Raw genomic sequence first — 18783 nt, forward strand, 5'->3', positions numbered from 1 at the left:
TTTTGGATTTGCAAGATAAAACAGTTCTGAAGGTATATTCCACAACAATATACATCTGTGTGTATGTGTATTTATTTTTTCAAGAGAGATTTTTGCTATAGGGTGCGTCTGCACTCTGTAAAGACAGAAAACGAGAAATCATTCCGGGGGGGGATGGTCACGCCACAATCCCTCCTCTTCCATTCTCCTCTCGGGATCTTGGGCCCTCATGTACACATGGCCCGGTGTGAGTTTAAACCATCGAGTCCAGGACTTGAACCTCAGTCAACTATGGGGGAGTCCAGCAATGTAACCATTATACCAACTGCTGGTCCCACAATGTGAATATATTTAACACTACTAAACTATACACTTAAACATGGGTAAGAGAAAAAAAAAATTTTTTTTAATCACAATTTTAAAAAATTGTCTTGGGACCAGCAGATGGCGCAGCAGTTAACACTGCTAGGCTCCAACATGGCCGACCACAGTTTAAGTCTTGGACCTTGTGGCCTGAAAAATCACACCAGGAGCGTGTGAGTCCCCAAGATCCTGAGAGAATGGAGGAAGAGAGACTGTGGCATGGCCATCCCTCCTGGGGGTGATTTCTCCCTTTCCCTCTCACTGTCTGTTTCTCTAGCATGCACACACACTCTAAAGCAAAAACCTCTTCAAAAAAAATTGCCAGTCTTGCATTTCGAATGTATGCTGTTTACAACTGTATGGCTTCATAATCTCACACACTGCTCATGCAAAGTACCCCAATGTTCATGGAACTAGGCAGGTCTTCCAATATGGCAGCAGGGACTCCACTGTGCAGAGCGGAGACTGAAGAGGCTAAACTATGTTTCACTTTCAGAGAAACCACTGGCCTCTCGAACCTTCTGTGTGGGATTGAGGAAACGCCTGGGGTCCCAGACCTTGCTCTGAGGACCCTGGCTCCGTGCCATCGTGTGCCCTCTAGCTGACTGGCTTACTGCTCTCTCCACTTTTTTTGCTTAAGGAAAACCGAACTGTAAATGCAGCTGAGTGTACTGCCCTAAGTAAATGAGGGAAGACTGCTATCCTCCTGCTGGAACGTAAGTGAAAGGGCAAATAATTTTTTAGACTCGAGTAGCACAGTGAATACTAAAAATCACAGCAACTGACGCTAACTGAATTAAGCACGTGAGAGGCCGTAGATGTGCACAAGAGGCTTTGGATTTCTTTTTTAAAGTAGCTTTTCTGTTGCCCAAAGCAACCCATGCCTACTGCTGGAAACAGATAGTCCAGCACTACACAAGACGTTCAGGAACTGCAGCCCCACCCCGTGAGAAGTGCTCATCTCTGTCTAGGAGGGCAGAAGGGCAGAGGTGCCCAGGCCCGGGAGCAGCACAAGAAGGTTCACATGCTCTAGCAGCCTCGGTCAAAAAAAAAAAAAGGCATGGCCATTATTTAGCACAAATAATTGATGAAAGTATTTGGGTAATATTCCTTTAAGCCCTACAGGTAAGATTCTAACAGGTCAAAGTTCCATATGGGCCAAATGGACTGATGTGAGGGTCAAGAAGTTCAGGATGTGCATAAGGAGGGGGAGTGGGTGGCTGTGTTCAGTCACACTTGAGAACAGGTGAGAATGTTGAAAATGTCGAAGATTCAACACTACTTCAGGAATAACAACACAAATCTGAATTTCAGCCAGCCCATGGCATGGTGTTGAGAAGGCTGGATCCCACGTGGCTGACCATGTAGTTCAAGTCCCAGACCCAGTGGCTGGAGAACACACGGAGTACATATGTGTGAGGGCCCAAAATCCCAGCAAGAGGAGAAAGGACTGTCTCATGACCACTGAGGGGTGCTTTCTCACTTTCCCTCTCTCTTTCTTCTTCACTGTCACTCTCCAATGAGTGCATCTGCCCTCTGGCAAACTACAAAAAAAAAAAAAAAAAAAAAAAACCACGAACCGCAATTTGAAGGACTTCTGTGAATCCCGAATTATGCTTACATAGGAGAAGCAAAGGTTTAGTTTTTGTTACCTAAAGGGATGATTAACAAAATAGAGTTACATGCAGCAAAGAAGAAACTTGCTGGAGAGACTCCTATATCCCAAGAATATAACAACATGGGACCAGCAGTTGGTGTAATAGCTATGTTGCTGGACTCCCACGTAGTCGACTGTGCTTCAAAAGTCCAGACCTGGTGGCTTAAAATCAAGCCAGGTGCGTGTGCGTGCATGCCTAAGATCCCAAGAGGAGAAGGGATTGTGCCGTGACCATCCCCCCTGGGGAGTGATTTCTCGCTTTCTGTCTGTCTCTCTCGCGAGCCCTATAGCAAAAACCACTCAAAAAAAAAAAAAAAAAAAAAAAAAAACATATATATAAAATGGCACAATCCAAAGGAAAGGATTCTATTTATTTCTCCCCTTGACAATTTGATCCTCAAATTTGTGTCCTTTATGTTTCGATCTAAAGCTTCATGTTAAAGGCACAGACCTTTAAAAACAATTCTAAAAGTATGAACCAGTGTTCAAAGTAGTAGCAGCATCACTGTAATAAAAACACTTCAAAATATGCTGGAGAAAGTAATATTAAGGTTTATCCCATTCTACTTAAAAATACAGTCCCTGACTACTACTTAGCTTAGACCCCATGCCTTAGGAAAATGCACAAGGCAAAGCCAATGCTGTGTGACATCAGAGGACGGAGGGGCAGCTACTCACTTCCACTAACATTGCTCAACCCACGTGTTCTGGCACAGACCGCAGTCATTTATGTGACACGCCCTGGGATGGTCACATGACGTCACGGTTCTGCAGTGAATGCTGCTCTTAGTTCTGGACCTGATAACTCCAACAGCGTACAAGGCATATGAGCTCACGACAAATGGCCCCTCAGAGTCCAGACAGTGGTGAGCGAAAACATTAAAAAGGACCATATCAGAAACTACTAGAGTACGAACTTCTTTGGGGAAATGCTACATCTTAATATCCTTCACAGTTCCTTCAACTGTGGATTCAGAACATCTTGTCTGGAAACTTTTGCATTTTCAGGGGACTGATTTATATGTCCATCAGGAGTGTTTGAGTTGTAAGAAAAGTAGAAGTATTGGTAAAGTAAAAGAACAATCAAAACACTCATTTCTGTATCATTTTTAAAGCACAAGTAGGCAAGGCACTTACCGACTCTATCAGGGAGGACTTCGAGCGCCGAGACTCTTTCATCTTTATTAAGTTCTAGTCCATAAACACAGTCAAATCCATCGTACTTTATAAGATACAAAGAAGGGTTGACAGGCACCTGGTCCAGAACGGTTCCTTTCCACTGGGTCACAGGGCCGTTCCCCTCCTTCCACCCGTGCTGAATCCTGCAGCCGACGATGTTCCGCCGGGGCTGGGACACGGGCTTGCTGGGCCCCACGGTGCTCCGGTGTTTTCTGTATCGCACACATACACACAAGGGTTACCTCAAAGCGCACACACCCAGGGCCAACACCACTCCTGGCTAGCATGCCCTCGTTCCAGGGGACCCCAAGTCTGGCGTCCACGAGCGCCTGCACAGTGCTGGCACGAGGGTGAGGCCCTTCGCCCCCAAGTGTTAGCCACGGGGCTGCCAGTGCACCTGAACGGTGTGCATGGGCAGCAACGACCACAACCTCCCACTAAGCATCCATTCTCCAGCTTTCTGAGTTTCCCCTACTTCCGGCAACTTGTGATGACCCACGAGATAAAAGAGAGGGGCTGACTACACGAAATAGTTTACGCTAGGAGTTACACATGAACACAACTTTCTGTAATATGAATTCCTTTGAAGCCAAAAATCAATCTGGAACTCTTCACTGTCACCCATTCTAATGTCCAAATGATCCTGTCCCTACTGGCTTGAGCCATGAGAACCCAGCACACACTGAGCCTGTTCACACTGGAGTGCGGGCTGGCACGTGTACACCACGCCACCATTACTGCTGTAGGAAATACAACCTCAGTTAGCACTGAAGCTCAGGGTTCAATGACTGGGACAACATCAATCTTTAGCGAGTGAAAAATGTACATGTAATTTTTACAAATAATATACTTGGCTCTTCATACCAGAAATCTTCATTGCGCCTTGAAAGTCAAGACAAGGGACAATGCGTGCCTCGGAGGTAGGCTGAAGGCCATAGCCAAGTGGGCAGATGCTGGTCCACGCCCAGGAAGAGACACTAAGAGCACTGAGCGGAGAACTCCTCCCACTCACAAGGACCTAATGCTCTGATCTGGCATGCCCAGAACAAACACAATTAGCAACCTGATAGGTGACAGTTTGTTAAAAAATAATCTTTTGTAGGTAGTAACATTTAAAGCCATGATGATACACATCCTAACCTGGGGTGACTTACTCTAGGCTAATTAGGTGTAATCAGCCAAGTCAGAGGCCCTGGGGGAATAGCAAAGACAGCATCCGACAACCTCCAGATGCGCTGGTCCTAACAGTGGTACTTCGCCACATGGAGTCAGCACTCCAGCCAGGGAGACTGGGACTGGTACGAGGTGACCACCCTCGTGAGGCCAGAAAGTACCTGGTCTGCCTAGGCCCTCGGGGGTCTGCAAACACCCAGCAAACCTCCCTCCAGGAAGGCTGACCCTGCAGGTCGACGTGGCAGTGAGACACCCTGCTGAGACAACCTTAACTGAGCCAGGCAGCGGCAAGGTGGGGGCCAAAGAAGACACCGCGGAGGCAGATCTCCACAAGCCCGACAGGTAGCTGCACAGAGGGGCCTTATTCTAAAACACCACAGAAAACAGAAGAGCCTGAGCACTCTGAAGCTAGGAAAGTCACGCTCTCTCTTACAGTGTCGGAAAGGAGCACGCGAGCGGCACCTGCGTGCTGTCAGGAGCAGTCTGGAGGATGTTCTGCGGAGCACAATGTCCACAAGGTGGACAGAACCATCATCAGACACCCAGTGAGCACAGTGGCCGTCATGGTGAACTGCGATGGGAACTCGAGGGCCAGCCTGACTGCACAGCTCCAGCCAGCAGAGTTTCCGGGTGTGTCTCTGGGGGGTTTTGGGAGAGATGAGCCTTCTGAGGAGCCTGGCATAGGGATTGATGACGAGAAAAGACCTGCCCTCACTGTGCATGGACAGCTCCAACCACGGAGGGCTAGACAGGGCCAGCTGCCCCTTCTGCTCCCTGCCTGCCCAACCTGGGACGGCCATCCTCCCGGCTCTGCTTGGGGCCCTGGCATTCGGGCCCCTGGGCCTGGACTGGACCTTGCACCCTGGCTCTCCTGGGTCTCCACTTGTCCTGTGAGCGGTTCTTCCTAACGGTAACTGAAATGGCCAGGTGAGAGGAGATGTGTGATCAATCACACACGGCATGGAAGCCACCCGCACTTAGAACAGGTTTTCAGAAAGCCTGGCTAACCTTGAGGGACCTGAGAGGACAGACCACGGGAGTCGTAAGGGAGGTGGCGGGACAGCAGAGGCAGGGCAAAAGCATGAATGGTTTAAAGAGGGACTTCAACTTCCATGCAACAGTAAGTACCTAAAAACGAAAATCAAAGCAACAGAAAACAGTTCCAAAATCCAGAGATCAAGAAAACTTTGCAGGACAGCAGTTAGTGTAATGGCTAAGTCGCTGAACTCTCATGTAGTCGACAGCGGTTCGAGTCCCGGATTCGGTGGCTTAAACTCACAACAGGCGCATGTGCGTGCGTGCCCAAGATCCCGAGAGGAGAATGGAGGAGAAGGGATTGCAGTGAGGCCATCCCCCCTGGGGGGTGATTTCTCACTTCTGTCTTTCTGTTTCTGTCTGGGAGTGCATGTGCCCTGTAGCAAAAATCTCTCCAAAAAGAAAAAGAAAGCTTTGCTGAAATAAAACACCTGAAGGTACAAATGCACACGCTGGGAGAATGAGACCAGAATGACTGACTCCAAGACATCTCATAAGATCTCTGACCATCTAGGAAAAAGGACCAAATCATGTGTAAAGGAAAGAGAATCAGAATTTGGCAGCAGCACATTGTGACAGGAGACAACAGGGTTCCAGGTTCTCAGGGGAAAGGAAAGGTGGGGCGAGGAGCGTGGTCAGGCAAGAGCCGCATCAGCCGTCGGTGGTGCGCTGGGTAACAGACACAGCAGGACGGGACAGAGGCGAGACTGCTGCCAGGCAGTCGTCCTGAAGTTACAGTTCAAGGCGCTTAGAGGATCGAGAGCCTCCCAGAGCAGCCCCAGCACAGGACCGGCAGGAGAGGGCAGTGACTGCGACCTGTCCTGACGTCACAGGCTAACACGCTGTCCAGAACAGGAGGAAAGAACATGCAGAGTGAGACCAGCAAGGTGACCCCCAGCGTAACCTGGAATGAAAGAACGTACCTTGCTTTAGATGGAGAGGGGACGAGGACAGAGGTAAATTCAATACTGCTCACAGTAAGGAACCAACAGACCACCCAGAGAATGAGTGAGTGAGAGACACAGTGCAAAACCTAATGAGCAGAAAACAGTTTAAATAAAGCACTTTTCTGTAACTACTACAGACACAGCAGATAGATTCAGAGACATTTTAAGGGACCAGAAGTTAGCGTAATGGCTATGTCGCTAAACTCCCATGTAGTGACCACAGTTTGACCTGTGTTTATAGCGCTGTGAATGGGGGTTGGAGGAGTCTGCCGGTTAGGATGGTGAAGTCATTTGAGGAAGGGGGAACTGGTCTGGATAGCAAATGTTAACTGTTATACTACCTTTGCCTTTGGGTGGGCCAGCCTCATGGGTTGGTAGTTAAAGCAGCCAGATCCCACATGGCTGACTGTAATTTGAGTCCCAGACTCTGCAGTTTAAGAAACACAATGGCTGTGGGTGTATGTGCCTAAAATCCTAAAGGAAGAAGAGATGGAAGGGGAAGGATTGCAGTGTGGCCATTCCTCTTGGGGGTGTTTTCTTGTCTCCTACTCTGTCTTTTTATGGTTAGTACCCATGACCTCTAGCAATTAAAAAAATGGTTTGAAGAAGAGGGGGTAAGGATCCATTCAACAGGGTTATTTATCCAAATGTTGAGAGAATAAATGGAAAAGACTAGTAAGGCATTTTCTTCCTTTAAAAATCTTTTAGAAGTTTATTGGTTTCCTGAGAATGTGGCAGAGAAAAAGACAGGCACACGTTCCAGCAGGGTCTTCATGCTGCCTATCAGCGTTGGCCGCACCTAGCCCGGATCATGGGCCGGCGTTTAGTTGGTGTGCTCAGGGAGGCTGGGATGTAAGCCTTTCCCATGTGCCTCCATTGCATTACCACTGCACCACTGTTGCTGCTGTGAGTGGCTTCTTTTGTACCACCTGGAATGTTTTTAGATTATTGTATGTCTTTAAAAGGAAAAAGTAAAACAATTCTTTTTTCTTGACAGAGAACGTGTGCTTGTATGAGGTAGTATGGATGGGAGAGGGAAGCCCTGCTTGTGCCTGGCCTGTTCAGGTGCAGGTGGGAATGGGCCCTGGGCCTCCCATGCATTCCAGAAACTGAGCTAGAGCTTTTGTTTAATTCATTTACTTTCAGTTTGTTTTTGCTCTAAGGCATGTGCACTCTACTAGAGACGGGATGGGGGAATCACCCCCACCCCACAAGGGGGATGGCCACACTGCAGTCCCTTCTCCACTCTCCTCTTGAGATTTTGGGTGCACATGCACCTCAGGCCAAGGGGTCCAGGACCAAGGATCCAGCATTAACCTCCGTGCCACCTGCTGACCCCACTTTTTTAAAAAATATTATATTTATTTGTAGTTAACTTGTTTGGTGTGTCTGTAGTTATATCCTTATAACGTTAACCTTGTAACTTAGGTTTAATGTTTGGACCTGGTTTAACTACTTACATCACGTATGTCAAATACGATTGTTATTAGCCTCAGTTGGGTCCTGACGTGGCCATAAGAAGAGGAAAGGATGTTCCTTTTCCTGCTTACAGAGATTTCTTTTTTTTTGTGGAAGGAATAGAGTTACTTTCTTTTTTGGTTTCTCTTGTTTAAGGATCACTGTAGACCCTTTAATTGTTTTTTTTTTAATTTTTACATATCCAGTGTGTTTTATTCAAATAGTCATTCTTTTTCCTTGGCTTGTCACAGCTTGGGCATATTGAGGTCCTTCCAGCTCGCTCTCTCCTTTGATGTGACACTTCACTTTTGAGACATTCCTTGCTTTCTGACACAAGATGTCTGAGGTTCACTTGTGCTTTTTCTGCCAAACCTTTGGCAGCCATTTCTTTCCACTCCTTTTATTTGGAAGTGGGATTTAGATACAGAATCCAGGCACTAAATGCCCTTATTGCTGCCGGAATGCCCCTGCCGTCAGTGAGCGTATCTGGGCAGTGTATGCATTTTCATTATGAGCTGGTATTCCAATTCTAATGGAACATTACATTTTTTTTGTTTCTATTATTATTATTATTATTTTTACCTTGAGTGAGTTTGGAAAATTTGCATTCTTAGCAGTATTAAGATAATTTCTTTATCCTACAACGTGTGTGCAATAATTTGGAAATAATAACACAGTAAAGGGATTGTAGGTTTATGTCTGATTATTTCTCTTTTCTTTTTTTTTAATAATTATTTTATTTAACTTTATGTATTTTAATTTGACTAGAAAGGGAAGGGTGGGGGAGAGAAAGAGAGAGAGAAAGCAAGCCTCCAGGTCTGGGGCTTGAACCATGGTTGGCCATGTGAGAGTCCAGTGCCTTTAACCACCATGCCACCTGCTGGCCTCCAGTGATTAGTTATTTTTCTTAAAATATAACCACAGGGACCAGCAGTTGGCGTAATGGCTATATCGCTGGACTCCCATGTAGTCAACTGTGGTTTGAGTCTCGGACCTGGTGGCTTAAAACAATGCCGGGTGCGTGCGTGTGTGTGTGTGTGTGTGTGTGTGTGTGTGTGTGCGCGCGCGCGCGTGCGTGCGTGCGCGCCTAAGACCCTGAGAGGAGAATGGAGGAGAAGGGATTGCAGCGTGGCCATCCCTCCTGAGGGGGTGATTTCTTGGTTTCTGTCTTTCTGGCAAGTGCATGCGCTCTGTAGCAACAACCTCTCCCCCCACCAAAGAAGTAACCATATAAAGATTTACAGTAGTTATCATGAATTATGAAGCCATTTGAAGATTTTTTTTTCTAATTATCTTACCAGTTTGAAAATTTATTTGGTTTATTTGTACAAAATGTTTACCTTTTAAGGATTGCTTTTTTAGGCCAGCCAGTGGTGTGGTTAAGGTGCCAGATCCCTGTGACTGACAGCAGGATTCAGCGTTGGACCAACAGTCTGAAAAGTGCACTAGGTGTGTGCGTGTATTTGACCACAAGCCTCACCGTCACCTCATGAGGGTGATTTCCCACTTTGTCTCTCTCTGGAAAGTGCACATGCCCTCTGGCAAAAATCTAAAACAAGAAAGAGTGTTTATAGCGCTGTGAATGGGGGTTGGAGGAGTCTGCCGGTTAGGATGGTGAAGTCATTTGAGGAAGGGGGAACTGGTCTGGATAGCAAATGTTAACTGTTATACTACCTTTGCCTTTGGGTGGGCCAGCCTCATGGGTTGGTAGTTAAAGCAGCCAGATCCCACATGGCTGACTGTAATTTGAGTCCCAGACTCTGCAGTTTAAGAAACACAATGGCTGTGGGTGTATGTGCCTAAAATCCTAAAGGAAGAAGAGATGGAAGGGGAAGGATTGCAGTGTGGCCATTCCTCTTGGGGGTGTTTTCTTGTCTCCTACTCTGTCTTTTTATGGTTAGTACCCATGACCTCGGGACCAGCTGTTAGTGCAATGGCTATGTCGCTGGACTCACATGTAGTCGACCGCGGTTCGAGTCCCGGACCCGGTGGCTTAAATCTCACGCCGGGCGTGTGTGCGTGCATACCCAAGATCCCAAGAGGAGAATGGAGAAGGGACTGCGGCGTGGCCATCCCCCCTGGGGGGGGGGGTGATTTCTCGCTTTCTGTCTCTCTGTCTGGTGAGTGCACACGCCCTATAGCAAAAAACTCTCAAAAAAAAAAAAAAAAAGAGGCATTTTCATAATCTCCAAGAGTATGCAACGACATCCGCCTGGCATCTTTAGGAAAACGCCTAACGAAGATGACATTTCTCTTTTAGAATACAGGAATCCTTTTTAGTAACACTTTTTTCTTCGAATAAGCTAATTACATATATCTTGTTTTCACCTTTATACACAAGTCCCGGTGATTCACCTCTGCACAGAATCAAGCTTTCCTCAAAGTGTGGTTCCTACACCTCACTGAGGGAAAAGAGTGTGTCAACCCAGGTGCCGTTCTGTAATGTACACAGAATCCCACGACTGCTGACAGAATGGCAGGCAAACGCAGCACCATCCACGGTGTGCTGTTTCCAGGTGTCAGCTCAGTTATGCCCGAGTGCTCAGCTGTGTGGTGTGACATCAGTCTAGATGTCACCGTGAAGGGACTTGGTAGCCAGAACAGAATCAGCCTCATAATTCTGGTAGCCCTTGCCGGAGAGGACAGCCTCCTCTGGAGTGGCTCCTGCCTCCAGACCACCTCCTTTGCCAGTCACAGTATCTGGGTCTTCGGCCTGCCCTGCATTTTGGACTGGTCAGTCCCCACAACCATCACAGCCAATTCCTTAATCCGCATCCTCCCTCCACACCCAGTCTGTATGCCCTTTATATGTCAGTTTCTCTCCCCTTTCTCCAGAGAACCCTGACAACTATTACGCTGGGGCAAAGGCAATCAGTTTGCACTGCTGAAATTTGCCATTTGATATTAGATACATTCTTAAGTTAAAACTGTGGTTATGCTACACATCATTTTTTTTTTGGAGAGGTTTTTGCTATAGAGCACGTGCACTCACCAGACAGAGAGACACAAAGAGACAAGTGAGAAATCAACCCTCAGTGGGGAGGGCCACGTCACAACCCCTTCTCCTTCATTCTCCTCTCGGGGTCTCGGGCACACATGCACATACACCTGGCCTGAGTTTAAGCCACCGGGTCTGGGACTTGAACCATGGTCGACTACATGGGAGTCCAGAGATATAGCCATTACGTCAACTGCTGGTCCTGCAATACATCATTTTAATGTGTATTTCTCACTTTGCTTCTTGTTAATGACTTTCACTTACTGTTTATGTGTACTTTAGACTATGGAAATGATGTCAAACAAAAAGCAAATTCGAGTGATTTTCTGACTGGAGTTCAAAATGGTTCATAAAGCAGTAGAGACAACTCTCAACATGAACAACACACTGGCCCAGGAACTGCTAATGTACATACAGTGCAGGGGTTCAAGGAGTTCTGCAAAGACAACGAGGCCTTGAAGACGAGGAGCGCGGTGGGGGACACCGAAAACGGCCACCGATGAAATTAGTTATCACTGAAGCTGATCCTCTTCTACCTACACCAACCATTCTGGGATGATGTGGCATTTGAAACCATTTCGAAAGGTGAAAAGGCTTCAGAAGCGGGTGCCTCATGAGCTGACTGAAAAATTAAAAAAAAAAAAAAATCATGGTTTTTAGTGTCATCTTCTCTTATTTCATGCAACAACGAAGAACCATTTCTCAACTGGATTGTGACTTAATAGGTGGGTAACGAGCAATGGCCTGCTTAGTGGTTGCGCTGAGCAGCTCCAAAGCCAAAGTTGCACTGAAAAAAGGCCATGGGCGTTGGTGGGGTCTGATCCACTGAAACTTTCTGAATCCCAGTGAAACCAGCGTCTGAGAAGTGAGCTCGGCAAATCAGTGAGATGCACTGAAAACTGCAACGCCTGCAGCCAGCACTGGTCCACAGCAGGGCCTGATTCTTCTATTTGCTGATGTCCGACTGCACGCTGCACAGCCACAAGTTGAATGAACGGGGCTACGAAGTTTTGCCCCATCCACCATATTCAACTGATCTCTCAACAACCGACCATACTTCTTTTCAAGCGTCTTGACAACTTTTTACAGGGAAAACGCTTTCACAACCAGCAAGATGCAGAAGATGCTTTCCAGGAGTTCATGGAATCCCAGAGCACGGATTTTAATGCTGTAAGAATAAACAATTTCTCGCAGGCAAAAAAGTGAAAAAAAAAAAAAATTTTCCCGGGAAAAAAAAAAAAAAAAAAAAAAAAAAAAAAAAGTGTTGATTGTAATGGTTCCTATTCTGGTAAGTAAACGATGTGTTTGGACCTTAGTTATAATGATTTAAAATTCACAATGCAAAACCACAATTACTTTTGCACCAGCCTAACAGAAATCATTCCCTCCTAGAGTCAGAGGCATGATTTTCTACACCTTGGTTTTCAACGAAACTAACACACACTTGGCCAGTGAGAATTCCTCCTCCGGCCACCCTGCCCTCACTCACAAGCAGCAATCTCCTGGAAGGGGTCACCTGTGGCTGCTCCTCCTATGCTTGATGGACGCCTCCAACCACATTCCCAATAGGCAGTTTCCATGCCACTGCACCGAGGGGAGGAATCAAGTTCCTGTCTTTTGAGCATCACCAAGGACTCAGACCTGCGCACAGGAATCACCCTCAGAGTGGCTCTGGCCTCCTTTAACTATGAAGATGCACAAGCCATCCTTTTGAGTGGATTTTATTTCCTCACCCTCTTTTTGTATTGTTTTAAGTTTTCTTTTGCCATAGCGCACGTGTACTTGAGACAGAGACAGAGACAGACAGAGAAAGTAAAAAAATCACCCACAGGGGGACAGCCATGCTACAATCCCTTCTCTTCCATTCTCCTCTTGGAATTTTGAGAATGCACACAACACACACACCTGGAGTGGATTTCAGGCTGCCAGGTCTGGGACTCAAACCTTGGAGTTGGTCATGTAGGATTCAGCACCTTAACCACAATGTCACCTGCTAGACCCCTCACCTTCTTTTAATCAACTTTAATCATTAACTTTTGCTATGATAAATATTAGGTCATTAGGAAAGTCATGACTTTTTTTTGTTTTTCTATGCAAAAATACATTATTATTTCAGACAACCCTGTAATATTTCTGGTCACGTATGTGTGTGTGCATGTATACAGATATTTAAAATGCGTGTGTGTGTGTTTGTTTTATTTATTTATTTTAATACCACAGGGCTTGCTCAAGAGATGGGGAAAGCACATGCATGCCACTGAGTCCTGGTCACACTGCAATCGTCTTTCCTCCTCTTCTCCACCGTCAGAATCCTGGGTGCACACGACATGTTTCTCAAGCCTCCAGGGCCAGGATGAAAACCCCAGTCAGTCACGAGGAATTCAGTCTCCCTGCATCGTGCTTCACGATGTCTTTCAGCGGCCCTCTCTCACTTTGACTCTGAGCAAGAGTCAGCCCTCCTGGTCTTCCTTACTCGTCCTGTTTCCTCACTTGCATTTCCTCTTACATCTGTACTCAGAGGTCAAGGATTCTTGGCATCAAATGAAGCTTTTACAGGAAGTTATGTAGCCTATTTCTAATCTTCCAGTAATTACCATTAGCTCCCCAAACATCATACCTAAGCGAACACTTTTCTATTATAAGTTGTAATTAGGGACCGGTACATGGTGTAATGGTCACGTCGCTGGACTCCCACATGGTCGACTGTAGTTCACGCACAGGACCCAGTGGCTTCAAACTCACACTGCGCATGTGTGCATGTCCAAGACCCAGGAAGAGAAGGGAGAAGGGACTGAGATGTGGCCATCCCCCCAGGGGGTGATTTCCCACTTTGTCTCTTGTCTCTCCGCGCCTTATAGCAAAAAAATCTCTTTTTAAAAAAAAAATAAACAAATGCTACAATTAAAACCTACATCTTTCCTTCTCCCATCAAAGCAAGACTTACAAAAACCCCTTACCTGGCAATTTTTGCTACACTGCTGAAATGTAAGCTTTCGTTCCAAATTGTTATCTTTCATTTTGCCACTATCTCTTAAAGTAATCTTTTTAACACTGCCTTATCTAGAAATAAGCAAGGAGGGTTTTTACTGCTTTGAACGTTTTTTGCAGACTGCCTTTGCATGCACATGCTGTCCTTCTGGATATATCCTCTGATGATTCTCTCAGACAGCGGTCACAAAGGCAGACTTCCTAGATTCTCACCAGCCTCCAAACACTATTCTACCCTCAGTCGCATGGTGTAGATACAAAAGCACCTTTTCTGCCTCATTTTATTTTGATAGGAAAAACACTTTCACGTTCTCCTATCACCTGGAGCCATGGCTCTCAAGAGGCCGACCTGCTCCGTGCTCTGTTGAGGACTGCTTTTCTCTTCAGCTAGCTCTCGGAATTTTCATCGTGCTTATGATTCTCAAGTGTTGTTAGGCCTTGAGACACATGTTCTTTATTATCCCTCTCTAGCAGCTGTTCAATCTAAAAAGGGATGAGCAAAATTATCCTTCGTACTTATTATTTTTTTATTTATCCTGTTAGAATCTCATTGGACAAATGCTAGTACGTCTAGATAAAGCCTCTTTCAGCGGCCCTCTCCCACTTTGCTTCTTGAAGAAAGCCTCAGCTCTCTTTACTCTATCCACTGAAAATCTTACATAATATTAATATTTTTAACTTCCCCAAACTGGTTTTTATCATCTTTTTTGAATGGTTTTTCCTTTTAGTGAACATGCTTTCTGATAACTAAAGATCATTTTCACTCTCTTTCTTGGGGTCAGGTCTCCTCTGCACTGGTTTTCTCCAGCCACTGGTGATTCCTGGTCTGGTCTTCAGCTAGGATTACTCACTTTTCCATGCTGCTGCTCCAGCTGCCTGAGTCCTGGCTTTCCTACTCGAAGGTGCAGGTGGAGATGCAGTGACCTGCAGCTACTGCGTGTCTTCAGCCCCAGTCACAGTGCCTGCCTCTCAGCAACAGGCGCAGCTTCTGAGACAGAAGCAGGACCCAGGGAGCTCGAGCACACAGGAAGTGAGCAGCCAGAGTCAAGGAGAGGTAAGAGGAGCACCCTCCATTCCCATACCGACTCTTCTGAGCTAACTCCCCACCCTGAAATGGCCTCAGTCACTGCGCCCATGCCATTCCACTGTCCAGGCTAACAGGATTCTAGGGTCTATTTTAAACTATCACTTTTTGAAAGTCTTGTTCAGCACTAGAGTTCCTCAGCTCAACTTGGTTTTGATACACACTCATTCCGGTCAGCTTCAGATCTAGAAATTTCTCAGAGTCCAGGTGTGCAACTCATTTGACCTTTTCATAAAACAGTAAAACACACACACACACACACACGCTCACATTTGGATGATTTATTTCCATGCAAATTATGACGCAGTACTATTATTTTCTATCTACTTACAGATTGGATACACTCTTCCTAGCAAACAATTCGGCAATACTCATGCAAAGCCTTACCACCTGGGGTCTCCACTGTCTCATGAATCCATGTCTAGGAATTTATCACAAGACAGTTAACAGAGGTTTACAAAGCTGCAGCTACAGGGGAAACCGAAAGTATTTAAAATCAGGTCCCTCTGGGGCCGGCAGGTGGTGTACTGGTTTAAGGTACTGGACTTCCACATGGCTGACTGTGGTTTCGAGTCCTGGACCAGGCGGCTTACTTTCTCACTTGCACAATTTTTCACTTTCTCTCTCTGGTTAAATGAAGAATAATGGGGCCTGCAGATGACATAATGGTTACATCACTGGACTCCCACATGTTCGACAGTGGTTCAAGTCCCAGACCTGGCATCTTAAACACACTGGGCACGTGTGCATGTGTGCCCAAAATCCCGAGAGGAGAATGGAAGAGAAGGGATTGTTTCTCTATCCCCCATAACAGTAATCATACTAATAACAAACAGATAAATAATTCTTTTAAAAAGTCTCATTAAATAATTCACAGTATATTTCCATAATGAAATAATAACATAGCCATTAAAACCATGGAAAAAACTCACAAATGTAGAAAATAACACGAACATTTATATGATGACCCATATGAATATGTAAGAAGATGATTTTTTAAATATACATTAAATTGGAGCCAGCAGGTGATGTGGTGGTTAAGGTGTTGGACTCCCACATGGACGACCATGATTCAAGTTCCGAATCTGGTGGCTTGCTTTCTCATTTTCTCTGCTCCTCTCTCTATGAGCATACTGTCCCTCTAGAAAACTTCAAAAATAATATTAAAAAATATATATATTAAATTGGGCCAGCAGGTGGCGTGGAGGAGGTTAAGATGGCTGTTTGCCACCTGGCTGACTATGCAGTTGAGCCCTGGACCTGGCAGCAAAAAAATCGTACTGGTGTGTATGCGTACATGCCCCAAATTCCAAGAGAATGAAGAGAAGGTACTGTTAAATAACCAACTTTGTAGACATAATCATTACTGCAGTTTATTCTTTTTTAAAGAATTATTTAACGTTATTTATTTATTTTATTTATTTTAATTTGACCAGAGAGGGACAGAGAGAGAGAGAGAGAAATGAGAAAGCAAGCCGCCAGGTCCAGGACTCGAACAGCAGGCAGCCATGTGGGTGGGAGTCCAGCACCTTTAACCACACCACCTGCCGGTCCCCAGTGCAGTTTATTTTTAAACACAAATATTTGTGATTGGCCAAGAAAGAGCAAATATGCCTTTCTCAGGGTATTCAAACATGGGGTTTTGTTTGTTTGTTTTGGTTTTGAGAGTGAGAGATAAAGTTTGGAATTGAGTGAAGAGTTTTTTATTGGTCTAGCCTAAAACAGCAGGCCATGGGGGACAGCTTGGAGGTTATAGGCAGGTTTTACAGTTTTTAGGTTGGAGACTGGAAGAGGAAAGTTTGCAAAGATCAGCAAAAGAGAGGTTAATATACATCACAAAGATACCAATGACAGGGACAGGATGTAGGAAGAGTCCTGTTATGGACAGGTCAAAATGGTCTGTTAATGTCTGTGGGAGACGCTCCCAGGCCCTCTGGAAAGTATTTTAGAAAAAAGAAGAGCAGTCAGACTTCTGTCCTCAGTATCGTGGTGTGGCGATCCCCACCAGAGGTGATTTCTCCCTCTCACCTTCCACCTCCCTTTCAGTGATCTAGCACAAACACTAAAACTAAAAAATAACATACATACACACACACACACATATATGTATATACACACCCATACACATTGAATTAACAGTTATATGCTCTGGATGATGGCATTAAGAAACAATCTTCTTCCTCTACATTTACTCATGTTTTCAAAATTATCTACAGTGACTTAAGTTTTTCACCTTTGCAGTTAAAGAAAACTGTTTTTTTAATTTAACTACTGCTAATTAAGGCAATAGATATCTTAATTCTGCAAGAAACTATACATAAAAACAGACATTTTAATGACATCAATTCTTTTTTTTTTTCTTTTGAGGTTTTTGCTATAGGGTATGTCTGCTCGCCAGAAAGACAGAGATAGAGAGCAAGAAATAACCCCCTAGGGGGGGATGGCCATGCTGCAATCCCTTCTCCTCCACTCTCCTCTCGGGATCTTGGGCATGCATGAGTTTAAGCCACTGGGTCTGAGACTCAAACCGCGGTCAGCTACATGGGAGTCCAGTGACATAACCATTACGCCAACTGCTGGTCCCATGACATCAATTCTTGTACTTGACAAGTGCCATTTTTACTTTAGAATGCTATCTATTTAGTTCCAAAAGAAGGATTAATATCTTATAGATATCACTTTTATCTAATGTAACTAACAACTTGATTTGACTGAAACAGCAAATGGAGCAAGAGTATTCCCTCTAACAATGCTAAAGGAAAACGAATAATTAGAATCATATGCTACTTTTTTTTTTTTTCCTTTGGAGAAATGGTTGCTATAGGGCACGTGTACTCACCAAAAAGACAGAGAGAAACAGAAAGCGAGAAATCACCCCACCTCCCAGGCGGGATGCCCATGCTACAATCCCTTCTCCTCCATCCTCCTCCTGGGATCTTGGGCACACACGCACATGCGCCCGGCGTAAGTTTAAGCCACCAGGTCCAAGACTCGAACCACAGTCGACTACATGGGAGTCCAGCAACATAGCCATTACACCAACTGCTGGCCCCCATGTGCTACTTCTTAAAATGAGGCGTTTTCAAAAATGGATGACTGGGCCTTGAATGCACTAGCTGTTCGACAAAGTTTATTATTATCATTTTTCCGTTTAATGTATTTTAACAGCAAATTTACAGGAACAACACAGAAGACAGACAACATTAAAAACATGAACTTGCAGGGGCTGTCAGGTGGTGTGGTGGTTAAAGGCACTAGATTCCCACATGACTGACCACGGTTTGAGTCCCGGACCCGGCGGCTTTCTCTCTCTCTTTCTCTCTGTCTGTCTCTCTCTAGTCAAACTGAAATAAACAAAAAATTAAAGTAACTTCTGTGATCAAAAATGAGAATTCTGTGAAGACAGGTCTTTTTTATTTTAGTGCTTTCTGAATACACTGGGTCCTCGGCAAAGGCGTGAAGCATTTTTGCATAGAAAAATACATCATGACTTTCCTGACGACCTAATTAATGTATTTTTAAAAGTCCTTCAAGCTTCTATATTTCCTTGTTGAAATATTCTTTTCATCCTTAAGCAACAGTCTCAGGATGTCACCCAGGATAGCCTTGAACTCCTAATCCTCCTGCCTCAGCCTCCCATATGACACACTCTAAAGTACTGTTTCCGGCTAGTAACCTGCCATCACAAAGAGCAGTACTGTGAAAGCATACTGGACACTCACAGAACAACAGAACCGAACCGGACCCCTGGGCTACAGCCAACTACTAATGAAAAGCTACAGTGTGTCGAGATTCAAACAACTCAAGGAGAAAAGTAGAGAAACCCGAAGTAAACATCTGTGATCCTCTTTGCTTCTTACCTGGAGAAGGTATTTATTCAAACAAATGATTGGAGAGAAATGAAGAGTCATGAACGAGCCGG

General features: G+C 45.2%; 1 protein-coding gene across 3 annotated transcripts in view; it reads right to left on the bottom strand.

Annotated features, from left to right (window-relative positions):
- Positions 1 to 18783, bottom strand: part of SPIN1 (spindlin 1) — a 98427-nt gene that overhangs the window by 12673 nt on the left and 66971 nt on the right. For all 3 annotated transcript variants that reach the window (XM_006154336.3, XM_027774137.1, XM_006154339.3), the window contains one exon: positions 3137 to 3390. In XM_006154336.3, coding sequence (XP_006154398.1) covers positions 3137 to 3390 — 254 coding nt within the window. The remainder of the gene's footprint in view (positions 1 to 3136; positions 3391 to 18783) is intronic.

Source organism: Tupaia chinensis, unplaced genomic scaffold, assembly GCF_000334495.1.
Source record: "Tupaia chinensis unplaced genomic scaffold, TupChi_1.0 Scaffold000404_1, whole genome shotgun sequence".
NCBI lineage: Eukaryota > Metazoa > Chordata > Mammalia > Scandentia > Tupaiidae > Tupaia > Tupaia belangeri.